Here is a 19,504-nt window from a genome sequence, read left to right as displayed (position 1 = left end):
AGTCGAGATATTATATATCCAAATTATACAAATAATAATCAAACAATCGAGATATTATATATCCAAAATTATACATGTAACTAAGATATCATAATTTTATTTAAAAATAAGTCATGCATATTGATAACAATATATATATATATATATATATAACATAATAATTAAAAATTAAAAATAAAATATATTATAATTTATTTACTTTATTAATATGTATATATGTGCATAAGTACGGATAAATCACCAAGTGCTATTGCAAATATTAAGAAAAATCTAGGGTTAATCTTTTATAATAAAATAGACTTTTTTATCTCCATGGGGAATAATGCCATGTGGCTTTTTTTTAATAATTAAAATATTTTTCTAACTTATATTTAATGAGTTTTGGTATTAAATGTGAAAGATATTGGATTTTTAAATTTTTATTCATACAAGCCCAAGCGTTTATAACAGTTTTTAATCTGATTCGGACCCGCGATTGAACCGATAAATTCAGTGACCCAATATAAATCAGGTTTAGGTTTTGTGAAAAACACAAAATTAAAAAAAAACAAATTTTTTTTTGATGGAATCTTTTTACTCCCTCTGTTTCATATTACTTGTCGTTCTAAGCTTATGCACACGGATTAAGAAAACATTTAATTTTACATATTTCCAAAAACACTATTACCAATACACCTAACCATATATCAACCAACAGAAAAATGTAATAGAGAATATTATCAATAAATTTTGCATTGAAAACCGAAAACGACACTTGTTTTGAAACGAAAATGTTCCTCCAGAACGATAAATAATTTGAAACGGAGGGAATATATAATAAAGTAGACATTTTTATCTCGATGGGAGATTATCTCGATGGGAGAAAATGCCATGTGACTTTTTTTTAATCATTAAAATATTTTTCCAACTTATATTTAATGAGTTTTGGTATTAAATGTGAAAAATATTGGATTTTTAAATTTTTTTCTTCATACATGCCTAAGCGTTTATAACAGTTTTTAATTCAATTCGGATCGGCTGTTGAACCCATAAATTTGGTGATCCAATATAAATAAGGTTTAGGTTTTCTGACGGAGATAACTAACAAGTTAGGGTTCAAAAATTGGGTCGCCGCTGATGGATATACGAGAAGAAGAAACGGGAGATGGGGAGAGAAGAATACAATCCAAAGAAGAGGAGAGTATTGGTAAGTTTGTCGAGCTGATTCTTGATCTGAATCCTGAGATACTCTTGAGACTGCCCGCTAAATCTGCCGTAAGGTTCCGTTGCGTCTCGAAGCTATGGTCGTCCATCACTACTCGTCCAGAATTCATCAGATCGTTCGCGATCCAGTCTTCAAAACAGCCGTGTCTTCTTGTCTGCGTCGATGCAAGGGCAAGCAACAAGCGCTTATTTATCTCTCTGCCCCAACATGATGTGCATCCGGATGAATCTTACTCTTATGTGGTCCGTGTGGACCGTTTGGACCGTTATGAGGTAAATGCTCTTGTTGAATGCCAACCAATGTCCGAATCTGTCCACGGCTTGGTATGTTTCGGGAATTGTAACAGGATAGTAGTTTGTAATCCTTCGATGAGACAACATGTTACCTTACCCAAACCCGAACCCAGGGTCAAGTCTATACGTAGCTGTTTAGGATACGATCCAGTCAGCGATAAGTATAAAGTATTGTGCATCTCAGGCAAAAGATTCCAAGATCCTCTTGTTTTCACATTGGGACCTCAAGAATCATGGAGAGTGACCCAAAATAGCCCTAGACACTTCCCTACATATGCCATGGGACGAATAGGTATATGCATCAACGGGCATGTGTATTATCAAGCAACGATACCTTATAAAGTGGATAACAGTTACAAAGAGGAAAAATTGATTATGAGCTTCGATGTGAGGTACGAAAAGTTCAGCACAATAGAAAAACCAGCTGATCCTACAGTAGATGGCAAATTTTTGCTCAACTATGAAGGAAAATTAGCATGTGGTTGCACCGGCTTCTCTTCTATAAGGTTTTGGGTTTGGGGGGATGGGGAGAAACAAGAATGGTCGCTTAGAAACTTTATTTTGCCTTTTCCAGGCTTTCGTCAAAGGGACCCGGTCTTTGGATGTTTACTGGAGCTGAAGGGTGTTACTCATGATACTGGTGAGTTCATTTTTGCAATGATGGTTGATGCATTTTGTGTTCTATATTATGATCCAAAGAGAGAGCGTGCAAGGTGGATCGAATATGATGAAGGCATTGGAGAGCAAGAATTCTGGATTCGTAACGGAATTTTACGTGGCACCTATTACTGTCACGATTGGTTTCCCAATCACAGTGAGAGTCTCATGTCTTTGGATAACGTCCTTTGCTCAGTGGCGGACCTACATGGAGTCTTGGGCCGGTCGGGTCATCCCGGTTAAATTAAAAGTTAGCATTTGGACTTAGTAACGCCTTTTATTATTGAAAATTTGGTTGAAAGTTAAATTGTTTTCCCTTCCAATTCACGTTAGATGCTTTCCAGTGACCCCTTTTCTCATTTTTTATTTTATTTTAGTAACTTTTGCAAAGACTAAATAGTGGATCATGGATCATACAAAGATCAGAGTAATTCTGTCTAAGGTTCAAACGCCTATCCTCTGCAACATCCTTATGATAAACGTGTCTTGCCAACACGATATAGAGAGGGAACAGGTTTTGAGTTTGTACCCCAGCATCTTCTCTGAAAGGAACACAATCATGTATAATTGTCAACGCAAAAAGATATTGAAATCCACCAACGGGCAAAGTCTCAAAAAACTTAGAAAGCATCTAGGTGTCGAAGAAGATTTCAATTGTCAAGAACTTAGTTTGAAGTGCTTAATTATACAAAATCCCCATTGTTGTCCATATAACACCACAAGAGAAAAGCCTCGACTCCGGAAATGGTTTCCGAGAGTGTGAGTTATCAGAAAAATTTGCTTTGTCTTTGTGTACCGAGACATTATGAATTTCAAGGGAAACTTCTCAGAAATTTTCGATGATCAATATTCGTGAAAATTTAATCGGAATAAATTGGGACTTGTCGGATCTAAAATTAGGTAAACTATATATTTCTCCACAATAACTATCATATAGTATCAGATACCCATCAAACTATGACTTAGTGCTATTTCTTCATGAATTTAAATTTGTAAACTTATTTCTCTCGGAATAATAAATCGTTAACTTATTTCTCCCCGAACCAATAATTCTAGACTTAATAATCCATAGGCTATGATTTTTACTCGTTTACTATTGACAGACCAATTTTAAACCAATTTTTCTAGCGCCAAGCTAGGAAAAGAATATCGTATCTAGCGGCGAGTTTCTGGTTTTTGAGCACATGTTTATTTAAGGTAATTAGTTATTTGATATGGTTGATTTCAGATTATGGAATGTGGTATATCTGTTGAGATAAGCTTGAATAAAGCTTGAGAATCAAGTAATCCTAATCCTAGTTAGATTGAGATCTTTAGAGATAAAGATGAATGTATTTAGGAGTTATCTAAATGCAAGTAGGGTTAGGATATCTAGTGCCTTATATATAGCAATGTCGAGTTATGATGTTGTGTGTGGGAATCATTGTGTAAGGCTTGAGAGCTTGAGTTTGAGTGAGTTTGCTTAAACAATAAAGAACAGTTATTTCTTATCTTTGAATCCTTATACTAACTTTACACAATATTGTGGTATCATAGCTTGAGGTTCAGATACGATGAGTGATCTTAAGGTGGTAGTAAAGACACTAACGACAACGGGGAAAGAAGGAGGAACCTCTTCCATAAAGTGTCCTATACTAAACTCGACCAACTACACCGTATGGTCTATGAGAATGAAAATTCTCCTAAAGGTGCATAAGGTCTGGGAGATTGTAGAAACTGAAGTGGAGAACGATGATAAGAACGACATGGAAATGGTGTTACTACTTCAATCAATACCTGAGACCCTCACTTACAGGTGGGAGAGCTAAATACGGCGAAGAAAGTTTGGGATGCAATCAAGACCAGACATGTTGGGGCAGACAGCGTAAAGGAGGCTCGATTGCAAACACTAATGGCGGAGTTTGATCGTCTAAAGATGAAAGATACCGAGAAGATAGATTATTTTGTCGGTAGACTAGCTGAGATAACATCAAAATCTGCTGCTTTGGGAGAAGAAGCCGGTGAACCTAAACTAGTTAAGAAGTTTCTGAAGTGTCTTCCACGGAGAAAGTTTATTCATATGGTGGCTGCGTTGGAGCAGTTATTGGATCTCAATACAACAAGCTTTAAGGATATTGTGGGGCGTCTTAAAGCATATAAGGAGCGTATTTCAGAGGATGATGATGATCAGGAAGATCAGGGAAAGTTAATGTATGCAAATATGGATGCTCAATCAAACCGAGGGAACTTGGAATCACAGTCAAACCGTGGTTTAATTGGTGATAGCAGATACAGAGGTCGTGGAGGAAGGTACCAGAACAGAGGACGAGGTCGAGGAAGATACCAAGCACCATGTGATGCATCACGTATCACCTGCTAAAGGTGTGATAAGGTAGGTCACTACGCGAGTGACTGTCCTGATCGTCTTCTTAAGCTTCAAGAGACACATGAAGCTGAGAAAGACGATACTCAAGAAGCTGAAGATCTCATGCTTAGCGAGATAGTGTCCTTATACGAATATGCAGTAAAGCTTATGCTGAACGAGGTAGTGTTCCTCAACGAGGAAAAGGTGGTGCCAAGCAAGTACGAAGCAGTAAATGGAGATGACATCTGGTACCTTGACAATGGAGCCAGTAATCATATGAGTGGAGACAGGAGGTACTTCCTCTAATATTGATGAAGACATTACTGGAAAGGTCAGATTTGGTGACGACTCTCGTATTGATATTAAAGGAAAAGGATCTATAGAGTTTGTAGACAGAAACGGAGAACCAAGGAAGATCGTCGATGTTTATTACATTCATGGTTTAAAGAGCAACATCATCTCTTTAAGACAAGCCATGGAGTCTGGATGTGAAGTAAGGATGAAGGACGAGAATCTTACAATGTATGATCGCGCTGGGAAAATAATTGCTAAAGCCATTAGGTCGAGAAACCGACTATACAAAGTCCGAATGCAGATAAGAGAGACGATGAGCCTACTAACAACGACGATTAGTGAATCTATCATGTGCATTCGAGGCTTGGACACATAAACTTTGAGACAATGGGGACAATGGTTGAGCGAAGCTTAGTCACTGGGGTTCCTAAGTTCAGTATTGAGAAGAACATATGTGGGTCGTGCTTGCTTGGCAAGCAAGTAAGACAAAGCTTTCCACAAGCTACCACATACAGAGCTGAGAAGTTGTTGGAGCTTATACATGCTGACTTGTGTGGACCTATAACACCGACTACAGGTGGTGGAAATAAATATATCTTTGTCCTAATTGACGATTGCTCTAGATACATGTGGACTGTGCTTCTAAAGGAGAAAAGCGATGCGTTTAGCAAGTTCAGGGTCTTTAAGGCTCGAGTGGAACAAGAGACAAAGGCAAGGATACAGACTCTGAGAACCGACAGAGGAGGAGAGTTTGTGTCATCGGAATTCAACGCCTACTGCGACAATGCAGGTATCAGAAGACATCTCACTGCGCCTTATAGTCCACAACAGAACGGGGTAGTAGAAAGACACAACAGGACGATGCTGGAGATGACTAGAAGCTGTTTAAAGCACATGTCTGTGCCAAACTACTTATGGGGAGAAGGCATCAGACATTCAACTTATTTATTGAATCGCATTGCTACAAGAACATTAAAGGATTTCACGCCATATGAAGTGTTCCGAGGAAGAAAGCCGAATGTTTATCACCTAAGAACGTTTGGCTGCATCTGTTATGCTAAGATAGACTCACAGTTCCTAAGAAAGTTGGATGACAGGTCACGTGTGCTAGTTCATCTTGGGACAGAATCGGGAACAAAGGCTTACCGGTTATTCGATTCTAAAACTCAGAGGATCGTTGTCAGCAGAGATGTTGTCTTTGACGAGACAAAAGGATGGAATTGGATGAGGGATAACTCAGAAAGAAATCAGTCTGGAAGTTTCAAGGTTACAGTAGGAACTTCGGGTGAGTTCGAGAACAGAGATACTGAACATAGTGAGATCGAGACATCATCTCCAGCTGTCACGATGGAGGAAATTGAGGTACCGTCTGATGATGAGGAAGACGATGAGGCTGCTCAGACCCTATGACGATCAGAGAGACAACAATCAAGACCAAAATACTTGGATGATTATGTGCTAGTAGCAGAAGACGAGGGAGAAAGTTTTCTTTTGACGTTGAATGATGAGCCAAGGAATTTTGAGGAAGCAAAGGAGCTCAGAGAGTGGGTTCTGGCATGTGAGGATGAGATACGTTCAATCACTAAGCTAGATTGCTGGAGTCTTGTGGATCTTCCATAGGGAGTAAAGCCGATAGGTTTGAAATGGGTATTCAAGATCAAGAGAAATGCTGATGGGAGTATCAACAAATACAAGGCTCGTTTGGTCGCAAAAGGATATGTGCAACAACATGGTATAGATTACGAGGAAGTGATTGCGCCAGTTGCGAGAATTGAAACAATTTGTTTACTAATCAGCCTTGCTGCCTCAAGAGGATGGGAGATTCATCATCTCGATGTCAAGACTGCGTTTCTGCATGGAGAGCTAAAAGAAACTGTGTATGTGACACAGATGGATGGTTTTGAGGTTAAGGGAAGTGAAAGTAAAGTTTATAGGTTGAGGAAGGCACTGTACGGTCTCAAACAGGCGCCACGAGCATGGAACTATAAGCTTAATAAAATTCTGGTTGGTCTACGGTTTGTTCGATGCTTAAAGGAGCCCAGTGTGTATCGGAGAACAGCAAGTGGAGACCTCCTTGTTGTAGCTGTGTATGTGGACGACTTGTTTGTCACAGGAACAAGTTTGAAGCAGATTAAGCAGTTTAAACTAGAGATGGCATTGAAGTTCGACATGAGTGATCTAGGTAGACTCACCTACTATTTGGGAATTGAGGTAACACAACACGCTGAAGGTATCTCCCTGTGTCAGAACCGATATGCATTAAGAATCTTGGAGGAAGCTGGAATGGAGCAATGCAACTCGGTTCAGACTCCAATGGAGATGGGACTTAAATTGGCTAAGTTCGCAAGGAGAAAGACATTGATGCAACCAGCTACAGAAAGGTGATTGGATGCTTTCGATATTTGTTACACACCAGGCCAGACCTGTCTTACTGCATAGGTGTTCTCAGCAGATATATGGCAAGTCCTAAGGAGTCACACGAAGTGGCAGTGAAACAATGCTTACGATACTTGCAGGGAACTACTATGTTTGGTCTTAACTTCACAAGATCAAGGTCTGAGACATTGAAACTAGTTGGCTATAGTGATAGCAGCTATAATACGGATCTTGATGATGGAAGGAGCGTAACGGGACACATCTTCTACCTTGGCAAGAGTCCCATCACATGGTGCTCTCAAAAGCAGGATACGGTGGCACTATCTTCCAGTGAAGCGGAGTTTATGGCAGCAACGGAAGCAGCAAGACAAGCAATCTGGTTGCAAGATCTTCTTGGGGAGATCACTGGACAACTCTACAACAAGACTACCATTTGCATTGACAACCGTTCCGCCATTGCTCTCTCAAGGAATCCTATTTTCCATGGGCGTAGCAAGCATATACATTCAAGGTATCATTTTATCCGTGAATGTGTTGAAAGAGGGCTGTTGGAAGTCGAGCACGTGCCTGGGAATGAACAAGCTGCAGACATCCTTACTAAGACATTGGTAAGAATCAAGTACAAGGAGATGAGTGACTTAATGGGAGTTCATGATTTGAAGAAAATGGAGTTCTATTCAAGTTTAAGGGGGAGACTGTTGAGATAAGCTTGAATAAAGCTTGAGAATCAAGTAATCTTAATCCTAGTTAGATTGAAATCTTTAGAGATAAAGATGAATGTATTTAGGAGTTATCTAAATGCAAGTAGGGTTAGGATATCTAGTGCCTTATATATAGCAATATCGAGTTACGATGTTGTGTGTGGGAATCATTGTGTAAGGCTTGAGAGCTTGAGTTTAGGTGAGTTTGCTTAAGCAATAAAGAACAGTTATTTCTTATCTTTGAATCCTTATACTAACTTTACGCAATAATATCTACTCTGTTAATTGATCATGATTCACATCTTACGAAAATAATTAATTATATTTAACCAAATTTTGAATAGTTGTGATTGTTTTTTTGGACAAAAAATAGTGGTGATTCATCATTTAACTTTTGGTAAGAAAATTAGTAGTGTAATACTACTGGTCAGTCATTTGAAACAGAAGCTTGGGCATTGGGTGAAAATCATTTGATTTAACCATGCATCAGTTTTTTTTTGTTGCGGTCTCCGGATGACAAATGAATCCATCGAAAGAGTCGAAAAGGTGATACAGTTTTCTCTGCAGTATCAGGTGTTGAGCTTTCAATGTCCAAGTGTGAGTCTTTCTTTCACTTATTCTTTGTTTGTGATGGACACTTTTGGTTTAGTTTATGGATGATTCTGGCCAAATATGGATTAAACTTGTTATTAGTCCCTGAGTTCCAGTTTATCATTAGAATGATTGAGTAAGTCCTCGGTTTCTTTTACTCAGCCGTTGTTCCCACCATCTGTTTATTTCAATTGCTTGACACAGTTTTGCACGTAAGACAAAATTAAATATCGTATAGGCATCGCTGAATTTGATGGCCTACGCCTATCGAATAAGTGTTTTGGATTGTTCTCTCTGCTACATCAAGTGGATTGATATAATTCCAAAAACTAAAACGTTCATCTTCTTCCTGGAAATTCTCATCTAACTCCATACTTGGACCTTAGCGTTACCTTACAACTCTTTGACTCAAAACATTCTACTTTATTGAGTTTCCGTAACTGTCATGTTCAACGACTCGTGAAGTTGTTAAAGTTTTGACCTTTTTGCCTTGAAACCATGCATGATCTTTTTAATAAAGGTTATTGAGATTGTGTCTTAAACTTTTTTTCTTTGTTTTTTTTTTCATTTGTTTTGTTATACAGACATAGAAGTCCCTGCTGCTTGTATAATTCTGCTAGGTTTGTTTGCGCTTCAACATTACGGTACACACAGGGTCGGGTTCTTTTTTGCACCAGTGATTCTCTTGTGGCTAATGTGCATCAGCGCCATTGGTGTTTACAACATTTTCCATTGGAACCCGCAAGTGTACCAAGCGCGCTTTCACCTTATTACATGTACAAGTTCCTCAAGAAAACTCAAAGTAAAGGGTGGATGTCTCTTGGTGGGATCTTGCTCTGTATTACAGGTTCCGAAGCAATGTTTGCAGATCTCGGTCATTTCTCTTAACTCTCAATCAAGGTTTGTTCATAGATTCTTCTCTTCCCTCCATTTCCCTTCTTTAGTACGTCTTAGAAGTTTCTTTGGGTTTGATGATCGTATGCTCTTGTTGCAGATTGCTTTTACATCACTTGTTTACCAGTCCTTGATACTCGCTAACATGGGACAAGCAGCTTATCTCTCTCAGCATCATGTCATCGAAAGCGAGTACAATATAGGCTTTTATGTATCTGTACCAGAGAAACTGAGATGGCCAGTTCTTGTGATCGCTATACTCGCTGCTGTTGTTGGAAGTCAAGCCATCATCACCGGAACATTCTCGATCATCAAACAGTGCTCTCTGCATTAGGATGCTTCCCCAAAGTCAAGATTGTTCATACGTCTTCCAAAAATCCACGGTCAGATTTACATCCCTGAGATCAACTGGATCTTGATGGTTCTCTGTTTAGCTGTCACCATTGGTTTCAGAGACACCAAGCGGTTGGGTAATGCTTCAGGTATGTAATAAACACAACTACGTGACTACTTCAACACCTCTCTACTGAGAACACTTTGTTAAAGATAAAAATTGTCCATTTCAATCATAGTTAGTAGCTGTAAAAAGGGTATTATATAGGATGAAACAAGCATCTATTCTATTAAAACACAAGTGTGACCTATTGATATTAGTTGAATCCAACAATTATTTTCAACTATAACTACCTTTTGATATGATAACTGCATTAATATAACGAAAATACCCATTCAACTATAATTACCCTTTGTAAGCGAACTCCAACCACCAAATTCGCCTAATAACCACCACATGATCACCTCCATAACTGCATCAATATATTTTGTCGTTAATCAAGCTAGCAGTAAACAGAAATTAAATATAGATGTGAATGTTTAGAATACAGCTACAAAATAAGTTACTTTTTTCATTAGATTTCCTTATAATCTGGAACATATAAAATATATTTTCTGGATCTAACAACCATTTAAATTGCCTGCTAACTGCAAGGAAATTTTTCTAAGTTAAATAAATATGCGAGTAATAAGAACATTTAAATTTCCTAATAATATATAATGTTAGTTTAGAAGATCTATTTTATGAAAAACAAATATTTTTTTATCTATTTAATATATCTATTTGGTTACATTTTGTTACCAATCAAAATTGTAACAATACTTTGTTATTTTTTTTTAAATTACTATTTGAAAATAAAGTAACATATCTATATTATAGAAACAGGAACATGTCCAGTTGATATTAGTTCAGTCCAATTAAAAATTTTGAATTTTATATAACTGCATCTATAACTATATGAAAATTTACTGATCATGTTATAATTTTTTCTATCAAAATCAGCTATCACGTTTTCTTTGAAAACGGTTTTTATGAGCCATATTATTAAAACAAGAACATACCCTATTGGTAATAGTTGGGTCCAATTTAAAAAAAAACTATATATAATTGCTTATATCTGCATATTAATATATTGCTAAACGAGCTCGAGTAATATTATAACGTAAATGGTTAAGAATGATAACTGCTAAACCTAAATTCGTGGGGAAGCTATAACTATACTCTCCCTTATTTAAATCATGTATAATTTTTTTATAATAATTAAATTAAATAATTATTTTTAAAATATATATATAATCCATAGATAACCACAAAATTAAGAGGAGCGGTGCGGGTCATATTTCATAACTAAAACAAAATTTAAAATCCACGGATTGGCGGGTCAGCGGAGCGTGTTCGTCCTGTAATTCAATCTTAATTGTGCGTATACCTGATCAGTTTTAAATTGCTATTATTTAATAATATATATTCTGACTAAAATTTATATAAAATATGATTACAAAAAAAACAAATATAATCAGAAATAAAAATATCAAAAATTAAATTTAAAACAAAAAATATACCTGTCCTTTTAAGGACGGGTCAAAAACTAGTTTCTGATCTCAAAGATGTGTTCTAATTTTGCAATGAGTGGTTCGACCTGTTGTCTGCTTCTCCGTTAAATTTGGTCCATTTCATCGTTTTTCCATGTGCCCTCCTCTTCCCGACCTTTCAAATCGTTAGCCAAACCAATCATCTTAGTTTAAAGTAATTATGACCACCGTTCATTTATACAAAACATATTTCATCATCGGGCACAAATCTGGAAATTTAGTAACATAACCGAAAGATTTTGGAAAAAAAGTTTTTTTTAATCTATTCTACGAAGTTTACAACCGTGTACATTTTAGATTTTCTTTACAGAAAACTTTATTTATCTCTAACCATATATTGTCTTGTTTTTTTTTCTTGTGCATCAATACTATTAATTTAGCAGTGTGACCAATTGATGAAAGTTAAGTCCAATTTAAAATATGAATGTGACCTATATTTGCTTATATCTGCATATATATATATATATATATATATATATATATATATATATATATTATTAATTTAGCAGTGTGACCAATTGATGAAAGTTAAGTCCAATTTAAAATATGAATGTGACCTATATTTGCTTATATCTGCATATATATATATATATATATATATATATATATATATATATTGCTTATATCTGCATATTAATATACTGCTAAACGAGCTCGAGTAATATTATAACGTAAATGGTTAAGAATGATAACTGCTAAACCTAAATGCGTGGGGAAGCTATAACTATACTCTCCCTTATTTAAATCATGTATAATTTTTTATAATAATTAAATTAAATCATTATTTTAAAAATATATATATAATCCGTAGATAACCACAAAATTAAGAGGAGCGGGTGCGGGTCATATTTCATAACTAAAACAAAATTTAAAATCCACGGGTTGGCGGGTCAGCGGAGCGTGTTCGTCCTGTAATTCAATTTTAATTATGCGTATACCAGATCAGTTTTTAAATTGCTATTATTTAATAACATATATTCTCACTAAAATTTATATAAAATATGATTACAAAAAAACAAATATAATCAGAAATAAAAATATCAAAAATTAAATTTAAAACAAAAAATATACATGTCCTTTTAAGGACGGGTCAAAAACTTGTTTGTGATCTCAAAGATGTGTTCTAATTTTGCAATGAGTGGTTCGACCTGTTGTCTGCTTCTCCGTTAAATTTGGTCCATTTCATCGTTTTTCCATGTGCCTTCCTCTTCCCGACCTTTCAAATCGTTAGCCAAATCAATCATCTTAGTTTAATCGTCAATTATGACCACCGTTCATTTATACTCCCTCTGTTCTTTTATATAAGTCGTTTTAGAGAATTTTTTTGTTCCAAATTATATGACTTTTTCGGTTTTCTATGTAAAATTTATTAAGAGTTAATGTTGTATGACCAATGATAAAATACCATCTATTTTTTCATTGGTTGATTTATGGTTAGTTAAATAATTAATGATATTTTTGTCTAGAAAATATAAGAAATTAATGATATTCTTAATTTGTGTGTATAGTTCTAAAACGACTTATAATAAAAAATGGAGGGAGTACAAAACATATTTCGTCATCGGGCACAAATCTGGAAATTTAGTAACATAATCGAAGGATTTTGGAAAAAATGTTTTTTTTATCTATTCTACGAAGTTTACAACCGTGTATGTCTTAGATTTTCTTTACAGAAAATTTTATTTATCTCTAACCATATATTGTCCTGTTTTTTTTTCTTGTGCATCAATACTATTAATTTAGCAGTGTGACCAGTTGATGAAAGTTAGGTCCAATTTAAAATATGAATGTTGTGACCAGTTGACCAATAATTTGATTAGTGAACTTACATTAATCTAAAGCTAATATAAGTAACTGCCTTTGTTAGTGGGTTATTATAACCGTTTGATTTAAGCCTAACGGACGACCAATCGGTTACTCCCCCCTTTATTTTGCATTATACGGATCTAGGGTTAGCAATCTATTGAAATTTAATTGCAGAATCTAAAATATTTATTACTCACATCTTTTATGAGTTTATTTTAGATTATAAAAATATAAATAAAACTAATGTGAAATAAATGAGACAATTATATTACCATTTGGTATAGGTGTGGTCCAACTATTTTTATAGTTTAGATTAAAATTCTTATTAATTATTTAAAAATTATACAAGGGAAAACATAAATATAACTAAAAATACATATATAAAATTTAATTTCTAAAAAAATATTAAACAAAAAATATATCCGTCTTTTTCAAATGTTTGAATATATATGTCATGTCTAATAAAGTATGAAACTTTGATTTTTGGGTGGATGTCAAGTCTGTTTTTTCTACAAATATTTTTAACTAATTATATTAGGTAACTAGTAAGAAAATATAATCTGATGTTTAAAATAAAATTTTAATTTAATTTTTGAAATGAAAATGCAACAAATATACAGTTATGCAACTTAATATATTTGATATAGTTATCAAAATTATATTAACTTAAATTAAAACATAAATATGATTACAAAAATGCACACAAAAAAAAAGTTTTCTTGAAACAAAAATAAAAAATACAAATATAAAAAATAAATTTCTCAGCAATACAAATATAAAAATTAAATTTCTCAAAACGTAAATATGATTATATAAACACACAAATATATAAATTATATTAGGCAAAAAAAAAAAAAAAATATGGATCAATCTAATATTAAAAGATAGTAGCAAAAGTGATTACTTTAAAAAGAAAGCCGTAAGAATTAGAACCCATTAAGAACCCAAGACCCTAGAAAGGTAGAAAGCTCAGCCCAAAACCTTGGCTGTGAAACCAAACTGAAAACGAGACGAACCCAGATGAAGGAAGGATTACGGGAATAAAGAGAACCAGTATTGAATTAGCAGTGGCGATCATGCTAATTCTGTTCTGAATGATGGTGGATGATCTGATCAGGCGATCGATGGTTTCCACGGTGGAGCCTTTAATTCCTCTCCCACCCAAAAGTTGTAGATCACCGCTTGCCACGTCAGGGATGGAAAGATTTCAAGAGGCAGTTTGAGAGTGAGCGATGATGTCATCCCAAGATGAGAAGTGGGTCCCAGACTTGATTGCATGCAAAGTAGATGTGATCCGATGTCGCAAAGTTGGGCCCGTTCAAACCAAAAATTTAATTGGGCCAAATGAGGCCTATTCTCAAAGATAAAAGTTTGAATTTGAATTATATCTGTGGATTGTGGATTGAGATCTCATTTACGGTTACAGAGTGAGGCGGGAGAGAGCGAGAGGAGGTTCGAGACGAATCATGAGTCCAGCAAACGCGACGGAGATCGAAATCGCAGGTGGAGATAAGTTCCAGGTGGGGAAGATATACGATGTTAAGCTGACGACTGGATTCGAGTTCAAGGGATCGTCTTGGCGTATGATCCTGATCCACCATAGTTAAAATTAATCATCACCGTAGTTTTTTTTCTTATCTCTTCGACTTCGTCTAGTTGAGAACATCGTTGGAGATTCTTTTAGGTGGCTTTTGCTTCTTGCGCTTGAAATTTTTTTGTTTGTTCCTTGACGTGGATTTTACAAGAGGGAACGATTCCGGAAACTGGAGATTCGATGAATACACGAATGGTGAATGATAATTTCATATCGACGCTTACGTATTTAGGGAAGTGTGAGGATCCGCTCGCTTCGAAAGAGCGTTGGATTGATCTCTCTGGACTCGAAGAGAAAGAGGCGATCGCTATTAGGTGAGTTAGTTTGTTTTGGAAACTCTTTTACGATTGAGTCAGATTTCTTCACTTTGTGTTTTGATTTATTTAAATTGAGCTTAACGAGATCACGCAGGGAAATCGAGAGCATTGGTGTTGGTGTTACCGCAGAGGCGCAGAAGGTCTTCAACGACTTGTCTAAGTCGTAAGGATCTTTTGAATCTTTTTTCTTTTGTGGTGGTTGAGAAAGCGTAGAGTATATAAACTTGAAGAGGTAACTTTCTTATTGATAAAACTCTCTTAAGATTTTGTTCATTAGTGGTTTAGGTTAGTTTTTGTGTTAAGAAGATAACATTAAAGATTAATTATGATTTGATTGTTAAACAGCAAACTGTGAATCATTCGGATTGTTCTTGGAATTAGTGTTATTGTGGACCGTTTGTTTTTATTAGCGTTCGTTTGCTGAAGTTGCATTCTGTTTGGGACTATGCTTTTCCTTGCTGTGAAAATGCCTTGTAAATCAGCATCATTACCTCTTTTATGATTAAATTGAGCTTTACGAGGAAACGTGTATTACGCAGGAAAATCGAAAGCATTGGTGTTGGTGTTGTAGAAGAGGCGCAGAAGAGCTTCGACGCTTTCTCTAAGACGTAAGTATCTTTTGTTCTTTGAATCTTTTTTTTTTTTGTGGTTTAGGTTAGTTTCTTGTGTTAAGAAGATAAACAAGATTGATTTATGATAAGATTGTTAAACAGAAAACTGTGAATCATTGGGATTGTTCTTTGAATCATTTATGATATGTATGTTTGAATCTTGATTCAGTTTTTTGGGACTATGCATTTTCATGCCTGTAAATCAGCATCAAACCTCATGTTCGAGTAGTGTTTTTAAAGAAGTTAGTCAGCTAGTTTTTTGCTACCGCTGCGTGAGTTTGATAATTAGTTTCGAGAAAGTTATAGGCTACTTATGTTGTCTACACTGAGCTTTCTTCGTTTGGCAATTAAGATAGTGGTTGAGGTCCTTTATCTTTAAATACCACTAGCTTACTTCCATCGTTCATTCCTTCCATATTTTTGTCTGTGACTCACACTTCTTCCTCTTACATTTCTCAATATATTACTATCTTATTTTGCTATTTTTAAATCTAAAATAATGTTTGCATGGTGTTGTTGGTTTAGGTACCCTATGGAGCAAGATTTGGTTGTGGAGATTCTCCCCTTTCCAGTTATGAGGGCACAAATTGTAGCTGTCAACATGGCCTTGAAGAAGAAGATTTTTGCGCAGAAGAGTTCTCGTGCAAGTAATGGAGTGTACTTCTTCATGGACGACAAAATGAAGAAGGTGGCAGTCTTCAAACCGGAAGAGGAAGAAGATGAGGGAGATGGTCGTTGGAGGAAAGGAGAAAAAGCCAACAGAGAGGTGGCTGCATATTTGTTGGATTTGCCCAAGGACAGAGAAGGAGATGGATTCGGAGGTGTCCCTCCAACAACAATGGTTCGTTGCGTGGACTTCAAAGGGGACAGAGAGAAAAGGTGGATAAAAGGATCGCTACAGCAGTTCATTCCAAACCAGAAGTGGTATGTCCATGGTGAGAGCAGTGATGATATTTTCAGTCTCCCAGATTTCCAGAAGATGACACTTCTGGATATCCGATATGGCAACACGGACAGAAACCAGGACAACATACTTAACAAAGGAGGCAAGTTGATTCCTATAGACCATGGAGAGTGCTTTCCCAAAGAGGTAATTTCAGATCTTGAATCGTTCCATTATCTTTTATTACTTATATTCGAGAAATAGATATTTATTTGCTGTTATGAGAATCATGCGAATTATGTTGAAGCAAGAAAATGATTTTCTTTATATAAAAGGAAATAATTGTTTAATGTTTGCAAATACAATAAGGAAACACGATTTTGTGACAAGTGGAGACTGCTAATTTACATTTCCATTTCCATTTCTTTTTGGTTTTTTAGTTTTATGCTAGCAGGCTTGATTGGACAATATGGAAGATGGCAGTGATCCCGTACTTGCCTGAGATGGTCGAGTATGTGAAGACTTTGGACGTGGACAAAGATTTGGAGATTTTGAGAACAAATGGCATAGAACTGGCAGATAGAGCTAAGTTTGTCTTCAGAATTCAACACATGGTGTTGAAACTAGGTGTTTTAGGGGGCTATGTCCCCAAAGACATTGGAGACCTGTTAATCCGAGGTCTCGGTACACTCTATTATAACTGCATGGCACGCTGTACTGACGTAACTCTAATATTGAACTCTTTAGAAGACAGTATAAAAGACGCTTTGCAGTTTACTAGAGAGTACGTCTCTTACCTCTTAAGAAAAGGAAAATTCATCTTAACTATTATATATAATTTTTATTGGTCTGACGTTGTTGTTCTTCTTTTTACAGCTCAAGGACTGAAACAGAGTCGATGGCTCAGAGAGAGTCGATGGCTCAGAGAGAGTCGATGACTCATAGAGAGTCGATGCTTAGCAGAGAAGAGAGAAAAACAGAGACCAAACCTCGAGAAAGCATATTCCGTCGAACATTACGCCTCCGATCGCAGGTTGATGGGATTAAGGAAGTGGACAAGGAGAAGAGTTCAACAAGAACTGTGAGCTCCAGAAGTGCATACCTTCACAACATAAAAGAAGAGGCGATCGCTACTAGGTGCAAAACTCTTTTATGATTGAGTCTAATTCTTCACTTGTGCGTTTGATTTGATTAATTGAGGTTTACGAGGAAACGTGTACTACGCAGGGAAATCAAGAGCATTGGTGTTGGTGCTACCGCAGAGGCACAGAAGATCTTCGATGCTTTCTCTAAGACGTAAGGATCTTTTGCTTCTTTTTCGGTTCTTTTTGTGTGGTTTAGGTTATTTTCTTATATTAAGAAGATAACATTAAAGATTGATTTATGATATGATTGTTAAACAGCAAACTGTGAATCGTTGGAACTGTTCTTGGAATTAGATATTGTGTGTTATTGTGTGAGAAGTATGTTTGAATCTTGATTCAGTATTGCTCTTGGTTTGCAGAAACATTTACTCTTTTCTAATTGAATAATGTTATGTGCTGCTCCAGGCTTCCTGTACAGTGGGTAAACAAAGACATTCTGGTATCGGGAGAAGTGCGTATCTGTAGCCCTTACCATGATGATTGTGTCACTGGAGGAACTACTACTGCCAGGGATCAAATAAAGGCTGTGGTAAGTCTCAATACCAAAGTTTTAAATGTACTTTCTTGCATTTCACTTTAGGATGATATTAATAAAGTTTTGTGTCACAGCTGAAGCAGGTGAGACAGGAGTTGCAACTTGGCACTGGAGACAACTGAAGTAGGATAAAGCCGCTACTTTCCAGAGAAATACTCTAGACTTGTTGGTACCTTGTGTAAATTTGCTGATTCATGATCGCAGAGTTTACTTGGGTGTTGAAAAAGAACACAGAGAGTGTTAAAGTTTTCTTCTGTATAGCAAATTTGAATATCCAAAACAATACATGTTTAGAGGCATACCTACTCGCTGAAAGGTTAACGTTTACATAGTCTTATGTTACGATGGAAAATTGAAGGCTGCTGATGGCTTGAACTAGCTAAGGCTAATTGTGCCCGAGTATTGACATTATCATTAGTTAAGACGTTGAATGGTGTTCGTGTTATCCTCTAGATATTACCTCCCAAAATTACAGTGTAGACTTCTCTAGTTAATTAATAACATAAGCCATACGAAACAGAATTACGCTACGCATCATGATTATAATATGCGAACGCACTACAAAACGAAAATTATAAGTTTCATGTATCATATTAATTATCATCATAGTCTAATGACCCTCGAAAATAAATCATATCCTAAATTCTTTTTTTTTAAATAAAATTATATTAAAAAGCATTTTTCCACATACCGTATGCAATCTTTGTTCTTCACATTCTCCCTTGAACTAGGGATATACCCCCGCACAAACGCGGAGTCGTGAATGTATAAAAGAATTTTCTATTTGTGTTCATGAATCGCTCAATCTGTTAATTATATCAAGTTTTAAACACCGAATATATATATATATATATATATATATATATATATATATATATATATATATATATATATATATTTTTAATCCTTTAGCAAAAAAAACAATCCGTTAATTATATATGTAGTTAAATTAACTTTATGAGTTAAAGAAAATCATTTTGGTGGATTCGGTCTTATTATTACCGATTAGCGCAAACTTAAGTTCAGATCGAGGATTTTTTCTTGTTCTGAGTACATATTTGAAAATATGCTTTGTATTTTCAAAATTTGGTATTTGAAATGGGTGAATTTATTTTTGTATATAATAATATTGGCTTGAATTATTTTATTTTATTTGTGTAAACAACATTTAAAACAGCAAAACTTGCAATTTCCCTTACAAACTTCGATGTGTGTTTATGGCCACAATTACTCATTTATTTCTTGTATATAAAAAGCATATCCAAATCTAAAAAGCATGCTCTTTTTCTGATTAAAAAAAAACATATTTTTTTAGATTTGGATAGGACACCAA

At 35.5% G+C, this 19,504-nt stretch overlaps 3 protein-coding genes across 5 annotated transcripts; all 3 read left to right on the top strand.

Moving 5' to 3' along the window:
- The first annotated feature begins 998 nt into the window (after nucleotides 1-998).
- LOC108813300 (putative F-box protein At4g21240) lies at nucleotides 999-2,580 on the top strand. The gene has a single exon (XM_018585825.2). It carries the CDS (start codon nucleotides 1,117-1,119, stop codon nucleotides 2,395-2,397), a length of 1,281 nt encoding a protein of 426 aa, XP_018441327.1. The 5' UTR covers nucleotides 999-1,116; the 3' UTR covers nucleotides 2,398-2,580.
- A 1,127-nt stretch (nucleotides 2,581-3,707) lies between these two features.
- On the top strand, nucleotides 3,708-5,168 carry LOC130495834 (uncharacterized). The gene is made up of 4 exons (XM_056987372.1): nucleotides 3,708-3,908; nucleotides 3,950-4,443; nucleotides 4,516-4,791; nucleotides 4,835-5,168. The coding sequence occupies exons 1-4, from the start codon at nucleotides 3,708-3,710 to the stop codon at nucleotides 5,166-5,168; spliced, it is 1,305 nt and encodes a 434-aa protein (XP_056843352.1).
- Nucleotides 5,169-13,972: 8,804 nt separating this feature from the next.
- LOC108813298 (phosphatidylinositol 4-kinase gamma 4) lies at nucleotides 13,973-18,470 on the top strand. 3 transcript variants are annotated; one of them, XM_018585821.2, is made up of 10 exons: nucleotides 13,973-14,393; nucleotides 14,513-14,994; nucleotides 15,092-15,160; nucleotides 15,537-15,605; nucleotides 16,134-16,698; nucleotides 16,932-17,275; nucleotides 17,368-17,628; nucleotides 17,719-17,787; nucleotides 18,042-18,165; nucleotides 18,246-18,470. In XM_018585821.2, the coding sequence occupies exons 2-10, from the start codon at nucleotides 14,861-14,863 to the stop codon at nucleotides 18,291-18,293; spliced, it is 1,683 nt and encodes a 560-aa protein (XP_018441323.1). In that variant the 5' UTR covers nucleotides 13,973-14,393; nucleotides 14,513-14,860; the 3' UTR covers nucleotides 18,294-18,470. The 3 variants fall into 3 exon arrangements, with proteins under 3 accessions (XP_018441323.1, XP_018441322.1, XP_018441325.1); XM_018585820.2 differs by having other exon boundaries at nucleotides 13,973-14,994; XM_018585823.2 differs by having other exon boundaries at nucleotides 13,975-14,994; nucleotides 15,092-15,229.
- Nucleotides 18,471-19,504: the final 1,034 nt, after the last annotated feature.

This window comes from Raphanus sativus, chromosome 6, assembly GCF_000801105.2.
Source record: "Raphanus sativus cultivar WK10039 chromosome 6, ASM80110v3, whole genome shotgun sequence".
Taxonomy (NCBI): Eukaryota; Viridiplantae; Streptophyta; class Magnoliopsida; order Brassicales; family Brassicaceae; genus Raphanus; species Raphanus sativus.
The sequence above is the reverse complement of the archived record's forward strand: the minus strand, read 5'-3'. Positions and strand labels throughout refer to the sequence as shown.

Bases quoted from the DNA above. Each gene is read 5' to 3' on its own strand.
- LOC130495834 (XM_056987372.1), top strand. From the start codon at position 3,708: ATGAGTGATCTTAAGGTGGTAGTAAAGACACTAACGACAACGGGGAAA. The intron at 4,444-4,515 runs GTACCAGAACAG...CACCTGCTAAAG, and splicing joins TACAGAGGTCGTGGAGGAAG to GTGTGATAAGGTAGGTCACT. The intron at 4,792-4,834 runs GTACTTCCTCTA...TGGAAAGGTCAG, and splicing joins CATATGAGTGGAGACAGGAG to ATTTGGTGACGACTCTCGTA.
- LOC108813300 (XM_018585825.2), top strand. From the start codon at position 1,117: ATGGATATACGAGAAGAAGAAACGGGAGATGGGGAGAGAAGAATACAA.
- LOC108813298 (XM_018585821.2), top strand. From the start codon at position 14,861: ATGAATACACGAATGGTGAATGATAATTTCATATCGACGCTTACGTAT. The intron at 17,629-17,718 runs GTGCAAAACTCT...TGTACTACGCAG, and splicing joins GAAGAGGCGATCGCTACTAG to GGAAATCAAGAGCATTGGTG. The intron at 17,788-18,041 runs GTAAGGATCTTT...GTGCTGCTCCAG, and splicing joins TTCGATGCTTTCTCTAAGAC to GCTTCCTGTACAGTGGGTAA.